Genomic DNA, 26633 nt, shown 5'->3' on the forward strand with positions numbered 1-26633 from the left:
TGAGTGATATTGTTTGTTCAGATGAACGTGGTACTTTCAGGCATTTGGAAATTGCTCCCAAGGATGAACCAGACTTGTGGAGGTCTCCAATTTTCTTTCTGAGGTCTTGGCTGATTTCTTTTGATTTTTCCATGATGTCAAGCAAAGAGGCACTGAGTTTGAAGGTAGTTCTTGAAATACATCCACATGTACACCTCCAATTGACTCAAATGATGTCAATTAGCCTATCAGAAGCTTCTAAAGCCATGACATTATTTTCTGGAATTTTCCAAGCTATTTAAAGGTGTATGTAAACTTCTGACCCACTGGAATTGTGATACAGTGAATTATAAATGAAATAATATGTCTGTAAAAAATTGTTGGAAAAATTACTTGTCATGCACAAAGTAGATGTCCTAACCGACTTGCCCAAAACTATAGTTTGTTAACAAGAAATTTGTGGAGTGGTTGAAAAACGAGTTTTAATCACTCCAACCTAAGTGTATGTTTACTTCCGATTTCAACTCTTGTGTATGTTATATATATATATATTATAATAATATTGTACTTTTTTCTGGACTGATGACCTGCATCTGATGGTCAGTTTGAGGGGAGGGAGCAGCTGTGTGGCTGCCTCTCACCAGCCCTCCGCTCTCCCTCTACTGATGGTGAAATTCAAGTCGCACTGCATTATTTCTGCCTCATGCACCAATTCATTTTTGCTACTCCTATGACCAGAGAAAGTGAAATATTCCTTGATATTAAGAGACACAAGCTGTTAATAATAGCAAAGCAGGCTTATCGGAAGAGTTTGCTATATTCATTCATTATAGCTGCAGTGCTGGTTGTGGCTTGAGTGGAAGTAGGGAAAAGGCCCATTTTATGGCTTTTAAGTGTTGAACAAAGTGTTGACAGTGCTGAATGACAACTTACACAGGAACTTACTCATAAAACAGCTCTTTGCTGTATTCATTGAGTCTAGTCGTGGTTTTGAAATATCACAGTATCAACTTTGCTGTGCGTTCAAAGCTTATTTTTACAGTCCATGGCTCGAGGAAACTGTGCAGACATGGTGATCTGAGCTATCTGATTGGCCAGCGGTAGGCCTATAGTTCCACTTGATTTGCTCTCTGGGCCTGCCGGGTAGGTGAAGTTTTACCTTCACACATGAAATCATTCAAAATGGGAACATGTTGCTTTCCCGGCACTAGGGCTACTGAATCAAGTGCACCTACCGCCAACAACATGAAATGAAAAAAAAAAGAATATATAGGAATGCAAGGCTTTATTGTTGGGTTTTTACAGAAATGTTTGGTGATCGACTAGGAATGCCTTGGAGAACGACCAGTCGACAGTGATGGACTGGTTGGTGACCACTGATACTACTGTGACCACTGAAATAGTTTTGAAGATAATGTGTCTTGAAGTGTAATTGAAAATGTTGAGGCAAGAAGGGGAGAGGTGTATGGCGAAGACAGACATCTCTCTCCAGAAATCAGGTGCTCAGCTCTCCAGAATGCGCACAGCTTCCTCCCTCCAATTCTTGCTCATTTATTGTTGCATTGTATGAGTTGTTTGTTTACATAAAGTATCCACTGCTTCAGATTTACCTGCTGCCCTTACTTTACGAGAGAAATGAATGTGTGTCTGCTTCCCATTGGCCTCTCTCTCCCACAGGGTGATCAACGCGGGGAAGAGCCATCTGAACGAAGACCAGGCGTGCTGTGAGGTGGTGGTGGTGAGGAGTAGACCCAGTGCCGGGGGCAACTCCACCTCCAACAGGCCCCCTACCACCCGGAGGAGGTCCTCTCTGCCCAATGGAGAGGGGCTGGGGCTCAGGGAAAACACTGTGAGTAGCCCCCCCTTTCCAGATGTAGTCTAATACCCTGGGGCCTTCCCCCTCATTCTATCACATCAGGACCTGTAGACTCTTCTATTCCCCGGCCTCACATCATCCATAGTCTCTTATCCAGCCTGACATATAAGCCTGGTAAGCAAGGCGAAATGAGGCTACAGTCTACTGCCTTCCAGCTACAGCAGTGGTCGCTAAGCCTGGTTCTAGAGCGAGCTGCAGGGTGTGGTGTGCAGGGTTGTGATATTCCAGCACTAACACACAGGATGTGAAGACTGATATTCCAGCCCAGCTCTAACACACTTGACCATGTCAACTAATCTGCAAAATTATGGTTAGCTGAAAGGGGAGTGTAAATGATGGATGGGGACAAAAGACTGCAGACAAGTAGATGTGTTCCTGTAGATGACCAGGACCAGGGTTGTTTCCAGAGCTGCAGACTAGTAGCTGTGTTCCTGTAGATGACCAGGACCAGGGTTGTTTCCAGAGCTGCAGACTAGTAGCTGTGTTCCTGTAGATGACCAGGACCAGGGTTGTTTCCAGAGCTGCAGACTAGTAGCTGTGTTCCTGTAGATGACCAGGACCAGGGTTGTTTCCAGAGCTGCAGACTAGTAGCTGTGTTCCTGTAGATGACCAGGACCAGGGTTGTTTCCAGAGCTGCAGACTAGTAGCTGTGTTCCTGTAGATGACCAGGACCAGGGTTGTTTCCAGAGCTGCAGACTAGTAGCTGTGTTCCTGTAGATGACCAGGACCAGGGTTGTTTCCAGAGCTGCAGACTAGTAGCTGTGTTCCTGTAGATGACCAGGGTTGGTTACAGAGCTGCAGACTAGTAGCTGTGTTCCTGTAGATGAACAGGGTTGGTTACAGAGCTGCAGACTAGTAGCTGTGTTCCTGTAGATGAACAGGGTTGGTTACAGAGCTGCAGACTAGTAGCTGTGTTCCTGTAGATGAACAGGGTTGGTTACAGAGCTGCAGACTAGTAGCTGTGTTCCTGTAGATGAACAGGGTTGGTTACAGAGCTGCAGACTAGTAGCTGTGTTCCTGTAGATGAACAGGACCAGGGTTGGTTACAGAGCTGCAGACTAGTAGCTGTGTTCCTGTAGATGAACAGGGTTGGTTACAGAGCTGCAGACTAGTAGCTGTGTTCCTGTAGATGACCAGGACCAGGGTTGGTTCCAGAGCTGTAGTATCTACCCCCTCTGCTGTATGTCTAGCCTCCTGTCCCTCTCAACCCGCCCTACTCAGGCCCACTCAAAGCCTACACCAATATACACCTACACAAGTGCCCCATTTAATCACTTCATCAGACAGTGAAATAATACCAGTGTAGAGTCAAGCATGATGTACTGTTTTTGGCATTTTCTCTGTTGTACACTGCAGACTGCTTGCAAACAATAGTTTTGCAGCTACAGTGGGATATGAAAGTGATTTAGGTACATGAAGTCTAGTGATGTATTTTTATGCATGTGGTTTGTATGCGTTTGTTTTGTTCTACTTAAATTCCCATGTGTGTCTGCATGCCGGACCACACAGGAATATATGTATATTTGATAGTCTCTGAGATGTACACAAGCTTCCTATGTGTGTGCTACAGTTTTCAGGTCTACCACAGGAAAAAAAAACAGTATATGTTTGTGCTTGGGGAATATCTGTTTCCTTCTGAACTACTGTGTGTGTCCAGGACGTGGAGCCCGGACTGACCTTCCACTACTGGGGTCTGTTTGACGGCCACGCGGGCTCAGGGGCAGCGGTGGTGGCATCTAAGCTGCTCCAACACCACATCATAGAACACCTCCAGGAGGTCCTGGATGTCCTGAGGAACCCGGCCCAGCTGGCCCCCATCATCCAGGGGGAAGAGCCCACCAACTACCACCTCACCCCCACCACCCACCGGGGCATCACCAGGGCCGCCTCCCTGCGGGGGGCTGCAGGGGCCCCCGGCTCCCCCAGCCACCCCCCGCCCACCAGGTTCTTCACGGAGAAGAAGATCCATCACGAGAGCATGGTGATGGGAGCCATTGAGAACGCCTTTAAAGAGATGGTGAGTTCAGGGCTATGTTCAGTAGGCGAACATTGTAGATGGAAGTGTAATGAAAACAGTGGCTGTGATTCCTTGTTTTACATGTCAGAGACCGGCATATTTGTTCTACATCTATTTCTATTTGAACAACTATGTTGTGGCCTGTTGAACTCCGGTCTGAAGGAACGCATTTTGTGACGTTCTGGGAGTAAGGGACTCTACATATATTAACCATGCATTAATTAGACATTAATTATAGCATAAGGGACACGGCAGCATCAATTAAATACAGCACATTCACTTTAAGAGACATCCCAGCACACTTTAACTGTCCATTATCCGTTCATTATCTGCTCAATTGATGGACATTGATCAGCGGCCTCTCGGCAATTACAGTATTTCTTTTCTGCCGATTTATATAAGCAGTTGGCATACGGAGATCAACATCGCAACCCACTGGGAATAGGACTAGTAAGCATTGTATGAATGCAGCTTCCTTCTTTCTTTCTAATAATAACTGTCTGGTTAATGTACATACAGACATACTCTGCCTATATGTCTGAAGTAGGTTAATTAAGCAATAAGGCACGAGGGGGTGTGGTACATCCAATCACTGGCCACTTTAATAATAGAACACTAGTCACTTTAATGATGTTGACATGTTTTGCATTACTCATCTCACATGTATATACTGTATCCTATACTATTCTACTGTCTTAACTCATCTCACATGTATATACTGTATCCTATACTATTCTACTGTCTTATTCTATGCTGCTCTGACATAACTCATCTCACATGTATATACTGTATCCTATACTATTCTACTGTCTTATTCTATGCTGCTCTGACAACTCATCTCACATGTATATACTGTATCCTATACTATTCTACTGTCTTAACTCATCTCACATGTATATACTGTATCCTATACTATTCTACTGTCTTATTCTATGCAGCTCTGACATAACTCATCTCACATGTATATACTGTATCCTATACTATTCTGTCTTAACTCATCTCACATGTATATACTGTATCCTATACTATTCTACTGTCTTATTCTATGCAGCTCTGACATAACTCATCTCACATGTATATACTGTATCCTATACTATTCTACTGTCTTAACTCATCTCACATGTATATACTGTATCCTATACTATTCTACTGTCTTATTCTATGCAGCTCTGACATAACTCATCTCACATGTATATACTGTATCCTATACTATTCTACTGTCTTAGTCTATGCCGCACTTACTTTGCTCGACCAATATTTATATGTTCTTAATTCCATTCCTTTACTTTAGATGTGTGTATTAGGTATTTGTGAAATTGTTAGAAATCACTTGGATATTACTACACTGTTAGAGCTAGAAACACAAGCATTTCGCTATACCCGCAATAACATTGGCTAAACGCATGTATGTGACAAATAAAATATTATTTATATGGCCAATATATCATGCCTTAGGGCTGTTCTTAAGTACGACACAACAGAGTTCCTAGATACAGCCCTTAGCCGTGGTATATTGGCTATATACAGTTGAAGTCGGAATTTTACATACACCTTAGCCAAATACATTTAAACTCAGTTTTTCAGAAATCCTGACATTTAATCCTAGTAAAAATTCCCTGTCTTAGGTCAGTTAGGATCACCACTTTATTTTAAGAATGTGAAATGTCAGAATAATAAAGATAATTATTTCAGCTTTTATTTCTTTCATCACATTCCCAGTGGGTCAGAAGTGTACATGCATTCAATTAGTATTTGGTAGCATTGCCTTTACATTTTTTAACTTGGGTGAAACATTTTGGGTAGCCTTCCACAAGCTTCCCACAATAAATTGGGTGAATTTTGGCCCATTCCTCCTGACAGAGCTGGTGTAACTGAGTCACGTTTGTAGGCCTCCTTGCTCGCACACACTTTTTCAGTTCTGCCCACAAATTGTCTATAGGATTGAGGCCAGGGCTTTGTGTTGATGGCCACTCCAATACCTTGACTTTGTCCTTAAGCCATTTTGCCACAACTTTGGAAGTATGCTTGGGGTCATTGTCCATTTGGAAGACCCATTTGCAACCAAGTTTTAACTTCCTGTCTGATGTCTTGAGATGTTGTTTCAATATATCCACACAATTTTCCTGACTCATGATGCCTTCTATTTTGTGAAGTGCACCAGTCCCTCCTGCAGCACAGCACCCTAACAACATGATGCTGCCACCCCTGTGCTTCATGGTTGGGATGGTGTTCTTCAACTTACAAGCCTCCCCCTTTTTCCTCCAAACATAACAATGGTCATTATGGCCAAACATTTCTATTTTTGTTTCATCAGAGGACATTTCTCCAAAAAGTTCGATCTTTGTCCCCATGTGCAGTTGCAAACCGTAGTCTGGCTTTTTTTATGGTGGTTTTGGTGCAGTGGGTTCTTCCTTGCTGAGCAGCCTTTCAGGTTATGTCGATATAGGACTTGTTTTTACTGTGGATAGAGATACTTTTGTACCCGTTTCCTCCAGCATCTTCACAAGGTCCTTTGCTGTTGTTCTGGGATTGATTTGCACTTTTCGCCCAAAAGTACGTTCATCTCTAGGAGACAGAATGAGTCTCCTTCCTGAGCGGTATGACGGCTGTGTGGTCACATGGTGTTTATACTTGCGTACTATTGTTTGTTCAGATGAACGTGGTACTTTCAGGCATTTGGAAATTGCTCCCAAGGATGAACCAGACTTGTGAAGGTCTCCAATTTTCTTTCTGAGGTCTTGGCTGATTTCTTTTGATTTTCCCATGATGTCAAGCAAAGAGGCACTGTGTTTGAAGGCAGGCCTTGAAATACATCCACAGGTACACCCCCAATTGACTCAAATTATGTCAATTAGCCTATCAGAAGCTTCTAAAGCCATGACATAATTTTCTGGAATTTTCCAAGCTGTTTAAAGGCACAGTCAACTTAGTGTATGTAAACTTCTGACCCACTGTAATTGTGGTACTGTGAATTATAAGTGAAATAATCTGTCTGTAAACAATTGTTGGAAATATTACTTGTCATGCACAAAGTCCTAACCGACTTGCCAAAACTATAGTTTGTCAACAAGAAATTTGTTGAGTGGTTGAAACACACTTAGGTTGGAGTCACTAAAACTCGTATGTAAACTTCTGACTTCAACTGTACCACAACCCCCCGAGGTGCCTTATTGCTATTTCTAACTTGTTACCAATGTAATTAGGGCAGTAAAAATATATGTTTTGTCATACCTGTGGTATACGGTCTAATATACCAGGGCTTTCAGCAAATCAGCATTTAGGGCTCGAACCACCCAGTTAACAATTTTTCTGAACTCCAGGTTTGATTTTTATTTGCTCCATCTTCAGCTGTCTGTGTTCTTCCGGCAGCTCCTTAGCATTAAGACGAGTGGGTGTCTTAACAGCTGGCTGCCAGTGATAAGGCGTGTTACCCCCTCTCTATCTCCCCATCGCTTTAATCCATTATCTGTGACTGTTCCCTTCAAATCAGCAGCATATGGTGCCAGTCAATCCACAGTAGCGCAATTGGTGGACTCTTCCCTTCCAACCCGCAGGCCCTCCAAAAATGTCTGTGCTGCTCAACATCTGGTTGTGGGGCTGTAAGTGGATGTGTGGACTTAAATTCAGCTCCGTCAGCAGCCCAGTGGTCATACACACGGAGCCAATCAAAAGAGTGGTCATGACAGGATTGGCCAATGAGGGGTCACGAAGGTTGTGGGTTTTTAGCCTCGTTGTCTAACGTTTTTATTGAGGATTCTTGCTTTTGTCACTGCTGACTTCAGCTGATGTTTCCTATCTACACATCTGAGAGAGAGTTCACCTCATGGTGTCTAGCTAATTGATAACATCTAAGCCTGAAATGCTGATATCTGAGTGCCAAAATGCATTCTGATCTCACCTGTTCCATATAACTGCTGACATTAACATGCATAACTTCAGACAAACCTGGGTACTGTGGTGGTAGCTGTTTCCTCTACATCACCACTAGATGGCAGCGTGCAGCCATTTATTGAGAGTTAGTGATTTTCCCAGCCTATTGTCACTGTCAACCCAATCTATCGAGACTAATAATAATACACCATACCTCATGCACCTGTACACATTTCAGACTGTGTTTATGCTTAACGTTTGTGTTATAATGAAAGTGTGATGTACAAGAATTTAAGATTAAACATCTATATATAAATCCAGAATTTCATCAAATAACAGTACACTGTCATGGCAATACAGGTGTGTGGATGTCACACACATTTTTGGCTTTGATTCAACAGCAGTCTATTATGGAGAATTTTAGATGTTAAACCCGTACCATGATATTCCAAACTATTCACATACTTGATTTCATAACGTGATAAAGCTGCTCTCTTTTCTTTTCTCCCTCTATCGCTCTCATTCTTTAGCTCTGTCACTCTCTCTTCACAGGGACAAGGCAACACTTTTCTGTCCCTCTGCTCCCCCATCTCTTCTCGCTTCTTATTTTAATTAACCTAATTCTCAAATAAATGTAGATCTGTCATCATTTTTGGGGTGGTGGTGCAAATTAGCCAGTAACTCTGTCTGACTAGTTTACCCCTCTCTTATCTGGGGTAACCACCTACCACCGGCTCGGAGTCTAGTTCTCAGGCTGACATGAATCACCACATTCCTATGGAAACGGGCCGTGTCTGGAGGAGGCTACCAGAGCCTGATAAACACACAGAGACAAGTAAACATCAAAAAGAAACATGGCTCACGACGGCCTTATCAGCAATCTGTTTACAGAAGGACAGAAATAACAGGGGAAGATCAGATCTTTGGGAAGCGCAGTCTTCCTCTCTGCTGCTCTGGAAATACATGCATTTAACCCACTAAAGCTATAGTCAATTATGCCTGTAATGGGGTAAAAACCCTAATCCTAACTTGTTGTCTGCATTGACTGTTTGTATGTTTAATTGTGAAATTGTTTTTTTCTCCATTGTGCCTACCAGATGCCATAAGGGAAGAAAGGTGTAGCTAGTTGTTTATGAGGAAAATATTTATTATTGAAGGCTTCCCACAGGCGTTTGACAGGATGAATATGTATGCACCGCTACAGATTCAAAACTCACCCGGGGTGAAGGACACGTTTGTTCACGTCGTTCCCCCTTCGTAACACACACACACACACACACACACACAGACACACACACACACATCTCCTGAGAAATGTGTTTCTCCTCCAAGCCGACAGCAGTGGTGGGAAACGGTTGCTGGCGTGTCACTAGGGCCTTGTTACAGGAGAGTTTTACACACACACATGCACACACATGTCAGTGAAGACACTTGCCAGCTGGTCAGCGCATGCTCTGAGTACACTTCCTGGTAATCCATCTGGCTGTGCTGCCTTGTAAATGTTAACCTGTTTTAAAGGTCTTACTCTCATCGTCTATGGCGAGTGTGATCATACAGTCGTCCTGAACAGTTGGCGCTCTCATACATGGTTCAGTGTTGCTTGCCTCGAAGCAAGCATAGAAGCCGTTTTAGCTCGTCTGGTAGGCTCATGTCACTGGGTAGCTCTCGGCTGTGCTTCCCGTTATAATCCTCCGTGATAGTTTGCAAGCCCTACCACATCCGACGTACATCACTGGGCCCGAATTCCCTGCCATCCAGGACCTCTATACCAGGCGTTGTCAGAGGAAGGCTCAAAAAATGTTTCAAAGAATCCAATCACCCAAGTCATAGACTGTTCTCTCTTCTGCCATTCATCAAGCGGTACCGGAGCGTCAAGTCTGGGACCGAAAGGCACCTAAACAGCTTCTATCCCCAAGCCATAAAACTGCTGATTAGTTAATCAAATGGCTACCCGGACTATTGACTTTGACCCTGTTTTTATTATTTATTTCATTATTTTAATTGTTTTGCACTGACTCTCTTGCACTGACTCTATGCACACTCACTAGACTCTACTCATATATACTACACTGACAGTCCAACACACAAAACACACTCTCTCTCACACACACACACACACACACACACACACACACACAGACACGCTTTCACATTCTTCACATATGCTGTTGCTACTGTTCATTATATATCCTGATTGCCTAGACACTTTTACCCCTACCTGTTAGTGAGCATTTCTCCTTTGCCCAGATAATCCATCCACTTAACAGGTGTGGCATATCAAGAAGCTGAACAGCATGTTTATTACACAGGTGCACCTTGTGCTGGGGGCAAAAGGCCACTCTAAAATGTGCAGTTTTGTCACAACACAATGCCACAGATGTCTCAAGTTGTGAGAAAACGTTTATGGCGTCATGTGGGCGAGCAGCTTGCTGATGTCAACGTTATGAACAGAATGCCCTATGGTGCTGGGGCAATGGTATGGGTAGGCATAAGCTACAGACAACGAACACAATTGCGTTTTATCAATTGGAAATTTGAATGCACAGAAGGTAGTGACGAGGCCCATTGTGATCCCATTTACTTTACGGTATTTGTGACCAAAGGATGCATATCTGTATTTCCAGTCATGTGAAATCCATAGATTAGGGCCTAATTCATTTATTTCAAATGGCTCAGTAAAAAAAAATATTTTTTATAAATTTTTATTTAGCAAATATTTGTCTTTTTAACTCAGCATTGTTGGGAAAGGGTTCGTAAATAAGCATTTCACTGTAAAGTCTACACCTGTTGTATTCGGCCCTATACAATTTTTTTATTTGACACAAACCACACACGCACACAGTCTTGTAAAAGTAACCGTGTGTGTTTTCCACAGCGGACTACATGCTAGGGACAGAGTACATGTATTAGCGTGCATTATTTCTTCACTCTTAACATATCTCTAGAGACTCATGACATTGCTGTAACCCAGGATACACATTTTCACTCATCAATTCCTGGTCTGGACCCATATTCATACAGCCAGTGTCACAGTAGGATTGTTGACCCTGTGATAGACCAGCATCCTATCCAGGGGTGTGTACAATGTACATCGAGCTGCTTCACGCTACAGAAACATGAGATTGGCTGCTGCCCTATGAGCTGTTCTTGCTCGGACATGGCTACATACTCTGGTTTGTGCTTCAAACCATTTGAACTTCTCCACGACTCTCTCACTTGTATAGAATAGAAAGGGTTAACTTGTGAAATAGTACATCATTTTGGTGGAGCTATAGGTTGGTTGGTTGATTGGTTACATTTTTTTAAATGTTAGCTTTTTGATGAATTCAGTGACAGATTAATTATTCACCTTTATTAATGAATTAACATCATGGATTTTTAAAATAATTTTCTCTGTTTTTAATTAGTGCTAAATTAATCAACCTAATTAAGCCGTGTAATAACGAGTACTCCCTCAAACCTCCCCTCATCTTTAGGTTTTCATTTATTGTTTTTGCTCCTGGACATAATGCTCTTACTGTGAGACGTCCTTAATGTGTTTGGACCCCAGGAAGAGTTGCTACTGCCTTGGCATCAGCTAATCGAGAACTATTATAAATGCAAATGTTATATATGGTATGTTACTGTAGCAAGGACTTTAATCCACATCAGGTCCTTCTTTCGTGCTACTTTGTAATTGGAAAATATATGTTTAGAGACCAAGCTTTTTTTCTGTGTGTGTACTTATGTGTTTGTTGGGTTGTGTTTTCAGGATGCCCAGATTGAGAGAGACAAGGCTGTGTTTAACATCTCAGGAGGCTGTACTGCTCTGTGTGCACTCTTTTTATTGGGAAAGCTCTATGTTGGAAATGCCGGGGACAGCAGGTGAGACACACACACACGGGTGGATTTCGATGACTAAAATATGTCTAGTGAGATCCATCTCTCTCAACTTTTCTGTTTACACTAGCCTTGGATGTGGTGTGGCCAAAGCCACATTCCGGCTTCAGGTTTGAGTTCAGCTATTAGCACACTGTAATAGTATATAGACAAACAAAATAAGGATACCAATTCAAACTATACAGGAGCTTCTCATCTAAACTAATATTGCACATAGTGTTGCACACTTGATTAATATAATGATTCACAAATGTGTGGTTATTTTAAAAAGCCTTTAATTTGCAATTTGGCTAACAGAGAAAACATGCTGTCTACTAGTATTAAGGTCATTCTTGCAGGGACATGTGGTGTGGGAGAGCCATTGTATTTTCACACACACACACACACACACACTAACAGAAATAAACACATGTTGTTTTGTTGCCCTTCAGAGCGATCATTATCCAAGGTGGAGAGGTCATCCCCATGTCTACAGAGTTCACACCAGAGTCAGAGAGGCAACGCCTGCAGTTCCTGGTAAGAGCAAGAATTAAACTACTGTATCACAACAAAGTCACTACATATGTATATGTCTCACTCATTATGTACATGTATTTTTGTCATTATTTTAAACTGCAAAAGTGTTCTGCTCTATTGTTTGAGTCAATGCTCCTCAAACGGTTTCCTAGATCTAGCTATAAGACCATGTCCCAGGGAAATATCAAGGGAAATAATTGCCTTCAGTTGATTCTCTATATTCGACTACATTTTTGAGAACTTTGAATATTGTGTTGTTGATATTTGGAAATAAAGTACAAAATGCTAATATTTTTTGCTCAGGTCTGCGTAATAGCTCCCACAGTTCCCGGTAAGTGGAGGAACTCGACTACAACCCCCTGAATCATAGCGAACTTTAGCTGTGCTTGACTGGAGCAATGGAACCAATACACTAGTCGCAAAAGTGCAAACCCCAGCCATCTAACATTCCAGGCAGAGAAAACGATCAAAGTATTTGAAAGATTTCAAATAGTATTTGAACCCAGGTCTGCTCTGTTCTTATTAAGCACAGCTGTCAGTTATCACAACATATGACTCCCTGTACAGACAGTAACTAGGCTTAACTCTCCTGCCTGGTGTCTTGGTTGGTTTAATAGACTGTGATTGAAATGCCCAGTGGATAGGAAGGCAATCTCCTCTCTCTCTCTACCTCTCTCTTTTCTCTCTGTAAAGGCCTACATGCAGCCGCACCTGTTAGGAGGAGAGTTTACACATCTGGAGTTCCCCAGACGTGTACAGAGGAAGGAGGTGGGGAAGAGGATGCTTTACCGGGACTTCACTATGTCTGGCTGGTGGGTATCTATTTATCTGTCTGGTCTGTCTCTACCCAACTGTCTCTCTGTGTCTGTCTTTCTTTCTATCTGAAACTCTCATTCTCATCCATGGTACTCAGTAAAGCTGATTGACAGGGAATGCTCTGATAGACCCAGACATTCTGTGTTGTCTGTATGAATGACAGGGACATTTCAGCTCATCAGTGATCTGGACAGAACTAGGGCCCATCACAGCTCCACATCATCTTTACTACAGAGGCAGACTGAAGGGAGGAGTGAACGAGCAAGAGGTGATTGGAGGTTTATTGGTGCTGGAGCTTTTCTCAATGCGGTTCTGTCTGTGTGCATTTAAGATGTGCCGAGGTAGAGCCGTGCTGCTCCTTATTGAATCCAGAACTGAGGATCTGTCTCACTGACTCAGACATGCCTGTGATGTATTTTTAAACAGATTCCTTTAAAAGTGGCCTCTTCTCAGGACTACAACTGGACACTAACAGACAAAAAGACGTAACTGCATTTGTGTGTGTGTCTGTCTGTGCTCCCTCACTCCCTCCACCACCTCCTCCCTCTCATGCCCAGTTGGCAGTGAGCTGGGCTGTGAGTTGATAGTGCAGATGGGGGGGTTGTTGTTAAGGATGGCAGGTGGTGGTGTTTCAAGGCTGTGTTCAGTTGATGGATGTTTAGCAGCACGCATGTTCTACATGTTCAAACACCCCAGCAGCCAACAGTGGAGGGAGGGAGGGAGACAAGGAGGGAGAGAGAGAGAGAGGAGCAGGAGATCATGGGACTCAAGCTGTCTCACTGGACTCCTGTTCTCCGAGACAAAGGGGAGGAGAGGGGCGAATCCTAGAATGTTCATCATTGTCACACATTTATTTACTGCTCTCTTTTGTCTTTCTCTCTCTTCCTTCTCCCTCTCCACATGCACTCCCCTCTTTCTTGTCTACGATGGCAGTGTGATGTAAATAGTCTATTTTTGGAGAGATACTGTAGGCCCACACCCATGTCCACTTTGGCCCTGTTTTAATTCTGAACGCACACTGCATCGATTTATAGTCTATCAAACTTGGGCAAACGGTTGTCTTAAGGTTTGCCTTTACTCTCTAATCTCACAATCTGTCTGACTGACTGCAGCTGACGGCCCCTCAATGTCACCCCACAGTTTATTGATGTGTGAGTGCCTGTGTGTGTGTTTGAGTCATGGTTTGTATACTGAGCACGTAACGCTAATGTCTCTCTCTATCACCCCAGTACACTGAGCAGTGGCCCTGCCCACTCGTAAGAGATGAGATCACTGCTCTCCTGCCCATCTATCCATCTCTCATCACCAGCAGAGTGGATGATATAGGCTAGCAGTTACTACACCCACCACCTCTCCTCCCCTCTCCTCTGTCACACACTACAGTGTGGTTGTCTGAAATAGACCACCACACTGTATAAAACCATGGTCTAATGAACAATGAAATCCACACACTGGTACATGCTCCCAGGGGTAGGTTCATTGGACAATGTTTCAACCCCAAGCTGAGTCTTCGTCAGGAAAATGAGCCTGTGAATGTCTGGTGCTGTTTGCAGCGACCATAGTGTTGTCCCTGACAGTCCCAGAGGTATGAGTGGGAGCAGGTATTATAAGGGGATTAATGTGTGTATGTCACGCTGTCACAAATGCTTTATCTCCAGCTAGACAGAGAGAGACCGAGCTCTGAGACTGGGAGCGTCCTGGTAAAACACTAACTTCACTGGGAGTCTGACTCAGTCCCCATAGGGACTAGTCTGAAGATGTCTGCTAGATGTCCTTTGAAATCATAAAGGCTGCTGGGGCTTTTCAGTATAAAGCTTTGTTTTTGTAGGTGAAATGATGGAATGAAAAGAAACCCACAGAATGAGTCAGAAAGGACCATAGATCATATTTAAGTGCTAAAGTGAAGGACAGTATTTCTGTGCTCAGCCTTACAAGTTTGTATAACACTAGATGGATACTGTAGATGTGGATGGATACTGTAGATGTGGGTGGATGGATGGATACTGTGGATGTGGATGGATACTGTGGATGTGGATGGATACTGTGGATGGATGGATGGATACTGTGGATGGATGGATACGGTGGATGAATGGAGGATACGGTGGATGAATGGAGGATACTGTAGATGGGTGGATGGATACTGTAGATGGATGGAAGGATACTGTGGATGGATGGAGGATACTGCGGGTGGATGGATGGAGGATGGATGGCTGGATGATACTGTGGGTGGGTGGATGGATACTGTGGACGGATGGATGGATGGATACTGTGGACGGATGGATGGATACTGTAGATCAGTGGTTCCCAAACTTTTATAGTCCCATACCCCTTCAAACGTTCAACCTCCAGCTGCATACCCCCTCTAGCACCAGGGTCAGCACACTCTCAAATGTTCTTTTTTGCCATCATTGTAAGCCTGCCACACACACTCCAGTACATTTATTAAACATAAGAATGAGTGTGAGTTTTTGTCACAACCCGGCTCACATGCAGGAGCAGGGCACAAATAATAATATAATAATAATCAATAATTTTACTCTTTATTTAACCATCTTTCATATTAAACCTAATTTGTTCATTGAAAATTGTGAATAACTCACCACATGTTAATGAGAAGGGTGTGCTTGAAAGGATGCACATAACTCTGCAATGTTGGGTTGTATTGGAGAGAGTCTCAGTCTTAAATCATTTTCCACACAGTCTGTGCCTGTATTTAGTTGTCATGCTAGTGAGGGCCGAGAATCCACCCTCACATGGGTACGTGGTTGCAAAAGGCATCAGTGTCTTAACAGCGCGATTTGCCAAGGCAGGATACTCTGAGCGCAGCCCAATCCAGAAATCTGGCAGTGGCTTCTGATTTAAATTAAATTTTCACAGAACCGTTTGTTGCAATTTAGATGAGGCTCTCTTGTTCAGATATCGGTAAGTGGACTGGAGGCAGGGCATGAAGGGATAAAGAATCCAGTTGTTTGTGTGATCCGTTTCAAGAAAGTACCTGCATAATTGAGCACCCAAGTAACTCCGGTGCTTCGCTGTATCACGTTTGTTCATTTGCAAACAAAAAATCATACAATGATGGAAAGACCTGTGTGTTGTCCTTGTTAATGCAGACCGAGAAGAGCTCCAACTACTTAAACAGCCTAAATGTTGTACCGCATATTGAATATAGTTGCGGAGAGTCCCTTTAATCCTAGATTCAGATCAGTCAGGTGAGGAAAAAACATCACCCAGATAGGCCAGTCGTGTGAGAAACATCATCATGCAAGCGGTCAGACAAGTGAAATTATGGTCAGTAAAGAGAACTTTAAGCTCGTCTCTTTTAAAAAAGCGTGTCTATACTTTGCCCCTTGATAACCAGCGTACTTCTGTATGTTGTAAAAAGCGTTACATGGTCGCTGCCCATATCATTGCATAGTACAGAAAATACATGAGTTCAAGGTCCTTGCTTTAACAAAGTTTACCATTTTCACTGTAGTGTCCAAAACGTATTTCAAGCTGTCAGGCATTCCCTTGGCAGCAAGGGCCTCTCGGTGGATTCTGCAATGTACCCAAGTGGCGTCGGGAGCAACTGCTTGCATGCGAGTTACCACTCCACTATGTCTCCCTGTCATGGCTTTTGCGCCATTAGTACAGATACCAACATGAGCAGCTGCTATGGTAGGTTACATACGGACGGTTAGTGGAATTCCTGCGAAAGAGTAACGGTTAATGTGACTGGATGTTAATTATTTGACTAGGTTACCTGTATTTGGCATTGTTGTTATTTCTCTGAACTCTAGATGGTTTAATTTTATTTTTGGCAGTGAAACGAGGCTACTCGGGCGAGGGGGGAAAAAACACCCAAATGTATGGCCCGGCCCCGTTGGAAAATATAAATGGACTGTTTTGAAAATGTGAAGAAAAAAAATTGAAAATAAAATGTGAATCACATTTTTATTTGGCGTACCTCTGACGGCAAGGGGTACACGTACCCCAGTTTGGGAATACCTGCAGATGGATGGATACTGTGGATAGATGGATACTGTGGATAGATGAATAGATAAATACTGTAGATGGATGGATAACATGGCCTCAGATCTAGCTCTGCATGCTGCAGAAAGTGCTGAGTGTGTGAGTCCTGCAGGCCCAGGGTGGAAGCATATGGTCTCCGAGTGGAACCAGTAATCTAAAAACCATTCCAGTCCTGTCTAACCCTCCTCTCTCTACACCAGCACAGCTGAAATGCATCTGACAAGATATGGTATGATGGCTTTCATTACCAAGCTGGTGTTTATCACATTCACATGCAGGACCAGGTGTGAATATAGAATAGAAAATCCAGTATAAATGGTGTGTGATTTGTGACCATGGGGTGGTTACTTTCGATGTGGTCATAACTGCTGCTTAGAAAGGAAGGTGGAACGTTTAACACTGAAAAAGAATGTGCATTAGTACATTGTCTTTCTTAAGGAGCCAGACGTTTTTACATTGAATGTACTATCGATGCCCAGATTCAAATGTAAGACCTTTCCTTAGCACGTGTGTAATATTTTCCAGTCTGATCTCTTGTACTGCATCTTCATCGACTCACAAGTCACATGCTGTTGAAAAATGCATGAGTGGGGGTTGTTTAAGCACTGCTTTGAGAATATGGGGGATTATACAGGGGGATCAATCAATCACCCCTCTCTACACACACACTCACACACACACAATCTGAAACAGGAAAACCATCTCATACATTCATTGGTATTTCCTACTTTGTCACAAGGGTATACTTTCGCGCAAAAAAATGTGAAGATATGTTTTCTCTCTTTGTATTGTCTGGGTGTTTCTCTTTTCTTCCTAACTCTCTCCTCAGCTCGTCTCGTCTACAGGCCCTGAGGGAGGTGGTGTATCTCCCGGGCACACTGCGTACGAACCACTGCCTGCCTGGCTGCCATAAAACAAAAACCCATTAAAGTCTCTTCTCTCCGGTGTGCAGGGCATATAAAACCATTGAGGACGACGACCTGAAGTTTCCCCTAATCTACGGCGAAGGGAAGAAGGTAAGACTGCTCTCGCCGAACCGCCTGCCTCTCTCCCTGCTCCCTGCCTGCTGATAGGGTTACTCCCACAGCCTTGTGTTGCTAAGCTGTAATCAAAGCTCCACCAGGGCACCATTAGTCAACCCAGTGTCACACTGGAAGAAGGAGCAGTTTCAGCCTGCAGGAAGGCTCACTATGGTGGCGTTACAGACCATCTTTATAACAGTCACACTGCACACACGATAAGATTGCTAGCCTATATCTTGTTAATGTGGTTCCTGAGATGCCAAGCCAAAGTCTGGTTATCACAGTTTGCTACTATGCCCATCATCTGACATGTAGGCAGTAGAGGGATGTTTCGTTAGTTGAGGACCAAGAAGATATCCCCCCAAGTGCAGTCTGTTACCACACTAACTCTCCTATCACAGTCGGCTGTTCAAGTGCCAGCCGAGGCCTGTCCCCCCTTTACAGTGGGGGAGAGAGAGATTGGTAGATGGGGCAATAGAGTGTAGGGAGAGAGGGCAAGAGATGGGTAGATAGAGCGTTAGAAGGGAGGGAGAGATGGGTAGATATGGCAATAGAGTGTAGGGAGAGAGGGTAAGAGATGGGTAGATAGAGCGTTAGAAGGGAGAGAGAGATTGGTAGATGGGGCAATAGAGTGTAGGGAGAGAGGGCAAGAGATGGGTAGATAGAGCGTTAGAAGGGAGGGAGAGATGGGTAGATATGGCGATAGAAGGGAGCGCATGGGGATGTGCTGGAGAGGAACGCCAGAGCACTTCAAAGCCTGGCACAGCATGTTGGGTTGGTACATACGCTCAACAATTAATCCCAGGATGTTTCTCCTTCCGCCCGAGGAGCTCTCTCTCACTCCCTCTCTCCCTGTCTCTCTCCATCATTATCTAGTCTCTCTTTTCATCTAGTTGCGGCATTTGCACTGCACACTGATCCAAGGTCAGGCCAACGGACTGTACAACTGCCTCCTCAATCTCTCCTCTACCTTCACTCTTACCCCCTCTTTCTTTCCTCGCCCCCCTCGGTCTCCCATTCTCTTTCTCATCTTCCTCTCTCCTCACTCTCACCGCTTCCCTCCTCTCTCTCTCTCCTCCTCACATGGCTCCTATTTGATATAGATTCAATTAGTACTGCTCCGAGCCGATAGCCCTTTTCAGAGACAGAGGCGATATGTGCAGACAGTAGCAATCAAAAGGAATTTCACACAGAGTACAAATGAGGGAGACCGTAGACTGTGCCGGCATCTCAGACTAGGGAGAGAGGCGAGAGATCGTTAAGGATTGTGTTTATGAAGATCAGAGAGAACATATCCTTGGAGGTCATCATTATTAAGGTCATGAGGCCATCATTGGTCCAGTTTTCAGTTCTGCCCTGATGAATAAGGAATCTCACAGAGGGGAGTATGATTGATTTATCTGGGCCAAGGTAAATAGAATTTCAATTTAGTAGATTATTTTAAGAGGATTCTTTTAATTCATGTTTGTTATTTCAATTCCCTATCCCGCTGAGTTGACAGAGTTGAAAAAACGGTAGAATTGACCCTGCGGTCAACACATCAAAAGACTTCAATGGATCAAATGATTCCAAACATTGGTTTGAAATAATTGTTGTTGCCAAAACAGAGTTGGGGAATGAGGATCATAGGGTCAGAGGGAGGTGATTATAGTTCCTCTCTTTGATGGTCTCGTCCCTCCACAGGCCCGTGTGTTGGCTACCATCGGGGTCACCAGGGGCCTGGGAGACCACGAGCTCAAAGTGCATGACTCCAACATCTACATCAAGCCCTTCCTGTCCTGCTGTCCCGAGGTAGAGTACTGTACTCCTCATTTTCTATTTCCTGTCTATCAATAACCTGATGGGTTTTTTAATAGTGCCGTAATCACATTCCAGTGCATCAATCCTTATTGACCTCAGATCATCATGATACAATGAGAGGAAGCCAATGCCTATGTTCCAAACAACACCCTATCCCTTTTTATAGTTCACCACTTTTGACCAGGGCCCATCAAGTCTTAAAAGAAGCTCTCACCTCCCAACCAACCCTCCACTGAACACGTACCTCCTGCCTCCTGATAGTCAGGAAGCTCTCACCTCCCAACCAACCCTCCACTGAACACGTACCTCCTGCCTCCTGATAGTCAGGAAGCTCTCACCTCCCAACCAACCCTCCACTGAACACGTACCTCCTGCCTCCTGATAGTCAGGAAGCTCTCACCTCCCAACCAACCCTCCACTGAACACGTACCTCCTGCCTCCTTATAGTCAGGAAGCTCTCACCTCCCAACCAACCCTCCACTGAACACGTACCTCCTGCCTCCTGATAGTCAGGAAGCTCTCACCTCCCAACCAACCCTCCACTGAACACGTACCTCCTGCCTCCTGATAGTCAGGAAGCTTTCACCTCCCAACCAACCCTCCACTGAACACGTACCTCCTGCCTCCTGATAGTCAGGAAGCTTTCACCTCCCAACCAACCCTCCACTGAACACGTACCTCCTGCCTCCTGATAGTCAGGAAGCTCTCACCTCCCAACCAACCCTCCACTGAACACGTACCTCCTGCCTCCTGATAGTCAGGAAGCTCTCACCTCCCAACCAACCCTCCACTGAACACGTACCTCCTGCCTCCTGATAGTCAGGAAGCTCTCAACACTCTCTTGATCTTTAATTCATCACCCTCTGAGTTCAGTCATGGTTCAGGCAGTATGCAACTACTACAGTAGATTAGCTTTTTTTTGAAGATCTCTTCTTTTGAACCTTTTTTCCTTGCCGTCTATCTGCCCTTGCTGTTGCTTTAAAGTCACAGTAAATACATGTGCAGACAGTATGTATATAAGATGGAGGTTATAAAATTGCTATGGAATCCAGCGGTCAGTGGTTTCCACGGTTTCCCATTGGGTGAACCCAAGGTCAAGGCTCTTCCTGTTGTGGGTCAAAAGTAAGATGTGGTTAGTGGGAGAGTCATCACTGTTTTACAGTATGATGTCTCAATTTCGAAATCTCCCTTGAACTGTATTGTGAAACAGATTCGTAAGATTGTGTCTCCCATTGCTGGTTATTATTCCAGTCAGAGGTTGATAAGACAATATTTTTTGCATATAGCCTTTCGACTGATTCTTTCACAACCACTATTACAACACCGTCTTCATGTAGTGTTTGTTCAGTGACTGACTAGCACTGCCAGTTTGTTTGAGGTGACGTGATATGCCTCCTATGGAGGAACAACATAGCAACATGTCCATGGTTATCACCATAACAGTACTCCCTCTACCAGCACATTGAAACAACAATACTTCAAACCATGGCACTTTGTACAAAGACCAAAGCCAGGGGCATTACTTACTGCTCTCTGATTGTGACATACTGCAGGATGCCTTTTGATTATACCAGATACTTGAAGAGCGTGTGCTGTAGCAGTGCTAGTAGATGGAGTAGCGCTGATCTATGCATTTACACCACACACACACACACCTTATTCACATAAGTATTCAGACCCGTTGCTAATGAGACCAGAAATTGAGCTCAAGTGCGTCATGGTTCCATTGATCATTCTTGAGATGTTTTTACAACACCTGTGGTAAATTCAATTGATTGGACATGATTTGGTAGGGCCCACACCTGTCTATATAAGGTCCCACAGTTGACAGTGCATGTCAGAGCAAAAACCAAGCCATGAGGTCAAAGAAATTCTCCTAGAGCTCCTAGACAGGATTGTGGAATGTGGGGAAGGTAACCATAAAATATCTGCAGCATTGAAGGTCCTCAAGAACACTGTGGCCTCCATCATTCTTAAATGGAAGAAGTTTTGAACCACCAAGACTCTTCCTAGAGCTGGCCGCCGAGCCAAACTGAGCAATCAGGGGATAAGGGCCTTGGTCAGGGAGGACCAAGAACCTGATGGCCACTCTGACTGAGCTCCAGAGTTCCTTTTGTGGAGATGGGAGAACCTTCCAGAAGGACAACCATCTCTGCAGCACTCCAACAATCAGGCCTTTATGGTAGAGTGGCCAGATGGAAGACACTCCTCAGTAAAAGACACATGACAGCCCACTTGGAGTTTGCCAAAAAACACCTAAAGGACTCTGACCATGAGAAACAAGATTCTCTGGTCTGACGAAACCAAGATTGAACTCTTTGACCTGAATGCCAAGTGTCACGTCTGGAGGAAAACTGGCACCATCCCTACGGTGACGCATGGTGGTGGCAGCATCATGCTGTGGGGATGTTTTTCAGCGTCAGAGACTGGGAGACTAGTCAGGATTGAGGGAAAGATGAACGAAGCAATGTACAGAGAGATCCTTGATGAAACCCTGCTCCAGAGCACTCAGGACCTCAGACTGGGGCGAAGGTTTACATTCCAACAGGACAACGACCCTAAGCACACAGCCAAGACAATGCAGGAGTGGCTTCAGGACAAGTCTCTGAATGTCCTTGAGTGGCCCAGCCAGAGCCTGGACTTGAACATGATCGAACATCTCTGGAAAGACCTGAAAATAGCTGTGCAGCAACGCTCCCCATCCAACCTGACAGGATCTGCAGAGAGGAATGGGAAAAACTCCCCAAATACAGGTGTGCCAAACTTGTAGCATCATACCCAAGAAGACTCATGGCTGTAATTGCTGCCTAATGTGCTTCAACAAAGTACTGAGTAAAGGGTCTGAATACTTATGTAAATATGATATTTCAGTTATTTATTTATTTCAATTTGCAAAGATTTATGAATGCCATTATGGGGTATTGTGTGTAGCTTTAACTTCCTTCATACTGGGAACAGAGACATAAAAATGTTTTCTACAAGTTCTTCTGACTCTGGGGAAGTAGATAAAGCGCCTGATTGCCAAAATCCAGAAGTATCCCTTTAAGACCACACCGGTCTTAAAGGGATATTGTGTGGAGGGAGACGGTGTTACAAATTGTGTCGTGCATACCTCTGAATGATGTTGATTTTCTATCACCATTAATGGCCTAAAGTGCAGACCGGATGTGTCTGTGATCTTCTATTTTCTCTGTAATAACATCACTATTACCCCCCTCTCTCCCCATCCACAGGTCAAAGTGTACCCTCTGACGCAGTATGAACATGGGGTGGATGACGTCCTGGTGATGGGGACAGATGGGCTGTGGGACGTCCTATCCAACCAGGACGTTGCCGAGGCAGTCACTGGTTTTCTTGCCAACTGTGGCCCTGACGACCAGTATAGGCATGTTCTACGCTCCATGTTCCGCTCATACTACTGTAGCCCAGCTGCTAACAGACAGATGCTGTGGTCAAATCACACTCACCTCGCTCTTATTTGGAGAGGATATGCTTCTTACAGTATCTCGCTGTAATTACACATATTTTAAAAGTATTTTCTGAAGTCGATGAAGAGCTTATGAGACTAGTAACGTAAAGGTTCCTTTCTTGAGGATCCCATGGCATAATGGTTGATTTAAGTGATAACAACATTGAAATCATTTCTGAAATGTCCTACCCCTTTCTTAGTTTGGGGTTAAGTAAACTCCAGATGACTGGTGGGAGAGTATAGAGAATAGAGACTTTCTAAAGTGTAGGTTATAATGTCATCATTCTCTTGCTCTTTGTTCACACACTGTATGGAGATAGGGCAGACGATTACAACTAACTATGTCAAAGTATAGTGTCTTCTAACTGTCTTTTGTCTCTTCCATTGTGACCCAGGTACACGATGGCAGCTCAGGACTTGGTGATGAGGGCACGGGGGGTCCTGAAGGACCGAGGCTGGAGGATAGCCAACGAACGTCTGGGCTCCGGAGACGACATCTCTGTCTACATCATCCCTCTGAGGTACGGCAACCTGCAGACCTAGCCGTAGCCCAGGCCCAGCTCACCACACCACCACCCACCATGGGACTCGAGACAGGTTCTGTGTCCAAAATGACACCCTATTCCCTATATAGTGCACTACTTTAGGCCAAGGCCATGACAAGTATTGCATTATATAGGGAATAGGGTGCAATTGTAGGCTTCTCCCAACCGGCAGACCTAGCTAAGGTCCAGCTCACCACCCACCATGGGACTCTAGACAGGCTGCCCCCCTCTACCATCTATCCTATCCCCTCTGTCCTAAAATCAATGCCCTGGTGCTCACACAGTGCTTCATCCCGAACGGTTTTCCTGAGGAAACAAAATGGCTGCTGGTTGCTGTACAGTACAGGGTAGCATGATTGTTCTTGTCTCTTGTGAAAGGAAGGAAACTCTCAGGATGTTCCAATATACAGTACCTTCAGTTTCTTCTTGTGTTTCTGTGCTGCAAGGGAACAAAGGACAATTTTGGATTTAAAGGCCCACCGGGGCCATGTATTTAGAGTAATTCATAACCAACCCTTTGTTTTTCAGTAGGCTACGGCTCCTGCATTGCCAAATATTTTCTGATGCAATGGAAGAGTATTGCTTTCACAAAGGCAATACTTTTCTTATGGATATCGCATGGGGAAAGACGAAGGGACTCTCTTTCAAAGTGCAATGCTTTATGGGATTGTTTTTTATCCTTTTTAGATGAGATATTGTTACTATATTACTGATTATGAACAAGTAAAAATGCTTAGAAATGAATGGATTTTAGATATCCATGCTGTACAGTGTAAAGAACCTGTTTTGAGTTGTCTGTATATACTGTACGTTATGAAACCTCTCCTGTCCCTATGATCCATTACGTACATAAGTCACTGACCTAGACAGTACAATCCTACCACAGACAAACTATAGCGTTCAGCTTTCAGAACTATTGTTTGGGTGTTCCTCCCCAAGTGTAAGGTGAATGAAGTCAGTCTTATGGTCGTTTTATTGCCAGTGACAATGTTCATCTCTCATTGTTTATTTTTTCTTAATTTTGACAGGTTTGTTTTTTCTTTGTCATTGCGATGACCCTGAAATAGGATTTACTTAAAGGATGTGAAGAAACACATTTTATACATAATTGTGAAACAGCTACCTCATGTTTTTGCTTTGTTTTAAACAAGATATCCAATCCCTTGCCCCAGTTGAACCTTTTATTTTCCTATTTGTCAAATACTTGTTTGCATCATCCTGTTTGCGTGCTCGTTTACTTTTCAAATATGAAACAGCCATTCCTTAATTAATTGTCACTAGTTTTCATACAAATATAGCTTAGTTTAGCTCTGTAACAAAATATTAGGAAAAGTGTTCTGTATAGAGACATGAATAGGATGTAAAATGGGTCAAGTTTACTGAATGTTCTTACAGCTGAGTCCTAAATTGAGACATGGTTGTCATTTTATCTTATTGAGACAAATGCTTGATTTATGCAAAAGTTCAAGTTACGAGTGTGGATCTCTCATATGAACATTCAGTTCTTGAAGGCTAGAATTACATCCCTAAAGCAGATACATTGATTAGCAAGTGTTTGGGAGAAACACATGAGATTAAATTGAATGCTGGTATGAAAACTGTGGCTCTCTGTTTTTTGTTGTTTTTAAGTGATCTTTACTTGTAGTTTACTGAACATGTGTCACAACTCAGGGAGCTATGTGACCAATTCTCATGCCGGATGCTATACAGAAAATGTGTCTGTACCAGAGGAGGCTGGTGGGAGGAGCTTTCGGAGGACCGGTTCATTGTACAGACTGGAATGGAATAAATGGACTGGTATCAAACATGGAAACCAGGTTTGACACTGTTCATTCAATGCCATTCCAGCCAATACAATGAGCCTGTCCTACAGCTCCTCCAACCAGCCTCCTCTGCTCTGTACAGGAATTCTTATTTTATCCTGAATCCTTTTGTTATTATGCAGTCTGGTATTTACACTTTGCTGAACAATACTCTGCAAACTAACCATTTAGGGCATTAACCTGAATCGATTGCTGTTCAGATACAGTATGAAGGATGTACAGTGTATTCTTGTGTTTCCACCTCTTCCATTTTCTGGATTAGAAAATGGAGGATGTAATGCCAGGTGAACTTCCTTTATTCAATGCAGTATGATGACAATGTTCCTGGATGTCCAGTCATGAACTACGCTAATGGACATTGTACACATCTCTCCTACTGCCGTGGGACCTCTACTGATGCCACTGGCGCTCTAAAAACACTCACACAGTCACTGTGATGTCAGAATTTGGGACTTGCTAGATGTCGTTTTAAGTTGATTCATCTCTGAGTTGTTTAAAAACGTTGTTAGGGAGGTGTTGATGTGTGTGTCGCTGACTAAGACCGCACTGTTTCTAATCCAATCAAATTAGTCTAGTCATGGCCTAATCCATGTTAATTTGTGTCTGTTCCTTTTAATGTATTTGGCATGTTTATTTTAAAGCTGTTTCAAAGTGTTTTTGTTCTGATAACACAAACTTTACTCATCTATTTCTCTGACTGACCTGCTCATTGCAGAAAGAGGCCCAGGGCTCTATTCAGTCTGGATCACCGAAGCGTTACAGATTGTGTGATAGAAATGTAAAGGTAATTTCCAATTGAGCCGATTTAAGCAGTGTTTACCGTGAATGCAGTCTCTGCTAGTGTGGGAACATTGGCTTTACATTTCAATCACACTGTAACGCTAAACTTACTCAATACAGTTGAAGTCGGAAGTTTACATACACCTTAGACAAATACATTTTAAACTCAGTTTTTCACAATTCCTGATATTTAATCCAAGTAGAAATTCCCTGTCTTAGGTCAGTTAGGA

General features: G+C 43.6%; 1 protein-coding gene across 1 annotated transcript in view; it reads left to right on the plus strand.

Annotated features, from left to right (window-relative positions):
• LOC112226663 (protein phosphatase 1H) overlaps nucleotides 1–26628 on the plus strand; it is a 41203-nt gene extending 14575 nt beyond the window's left edge. Inside the window, exons 2-10 of the mRNA XM_024391171.2 lie at nucleotides 1657–1828; nucleotides 3513–3872; nucleotides 11494–11606; nucleotides 12053–12137; nucleotides 12831–12949; nucleotides 17917–17980; nucleotides 19670–19777; nucleotides 23020–23171; nucleotides 23651–26628. Of these exons, the coding sequence (XP_024246939.1) occupies nucleotides 1657–1828; nucleotides 3513–3872; nucleotides 11494–11606; nucleotides 12053–12137; nucleotides 12831–12949; nucleotides 17917–17980; nucleotides 19670–19777; nucleotides 23020–23171; nucleotides 23651–23798 (1321 nt within the window). The 3' untranslated portion in view covers nucleotides 23799–26628. The remainder of the gene's footprint in view (nucleotides 1–1656; nucleotides 1829–3512; nucleotides 3873–11493; nucleotides 11607–12052; nucleotides 12138–12830; nucleotides 12950–17916; nucleotides 17981–19669; nucleotides 19778–23019; nucleotides 23172–23650) is intronic.
• Nucleotides 26629–26633: the final 5 nt, after the last annotated feature.

The sequence above is a fragment of the Oncorhynchus tshawytscha genome, linkage group LG01, assembly GCF_018296145.1.
Source record: "Oncorhynchus tshawytscha isolate Ot180627B linkage group LG01, Otsh_v2.0, whole genome shotgun sequence".
Classification (NCBI taxonomy): Eukaryota; Metazoa; Chordata; class Actinopteri; order Salmoniformes; family Salmonidae; genus Oncorhynchus; species Oncorhynchus tshawytscha.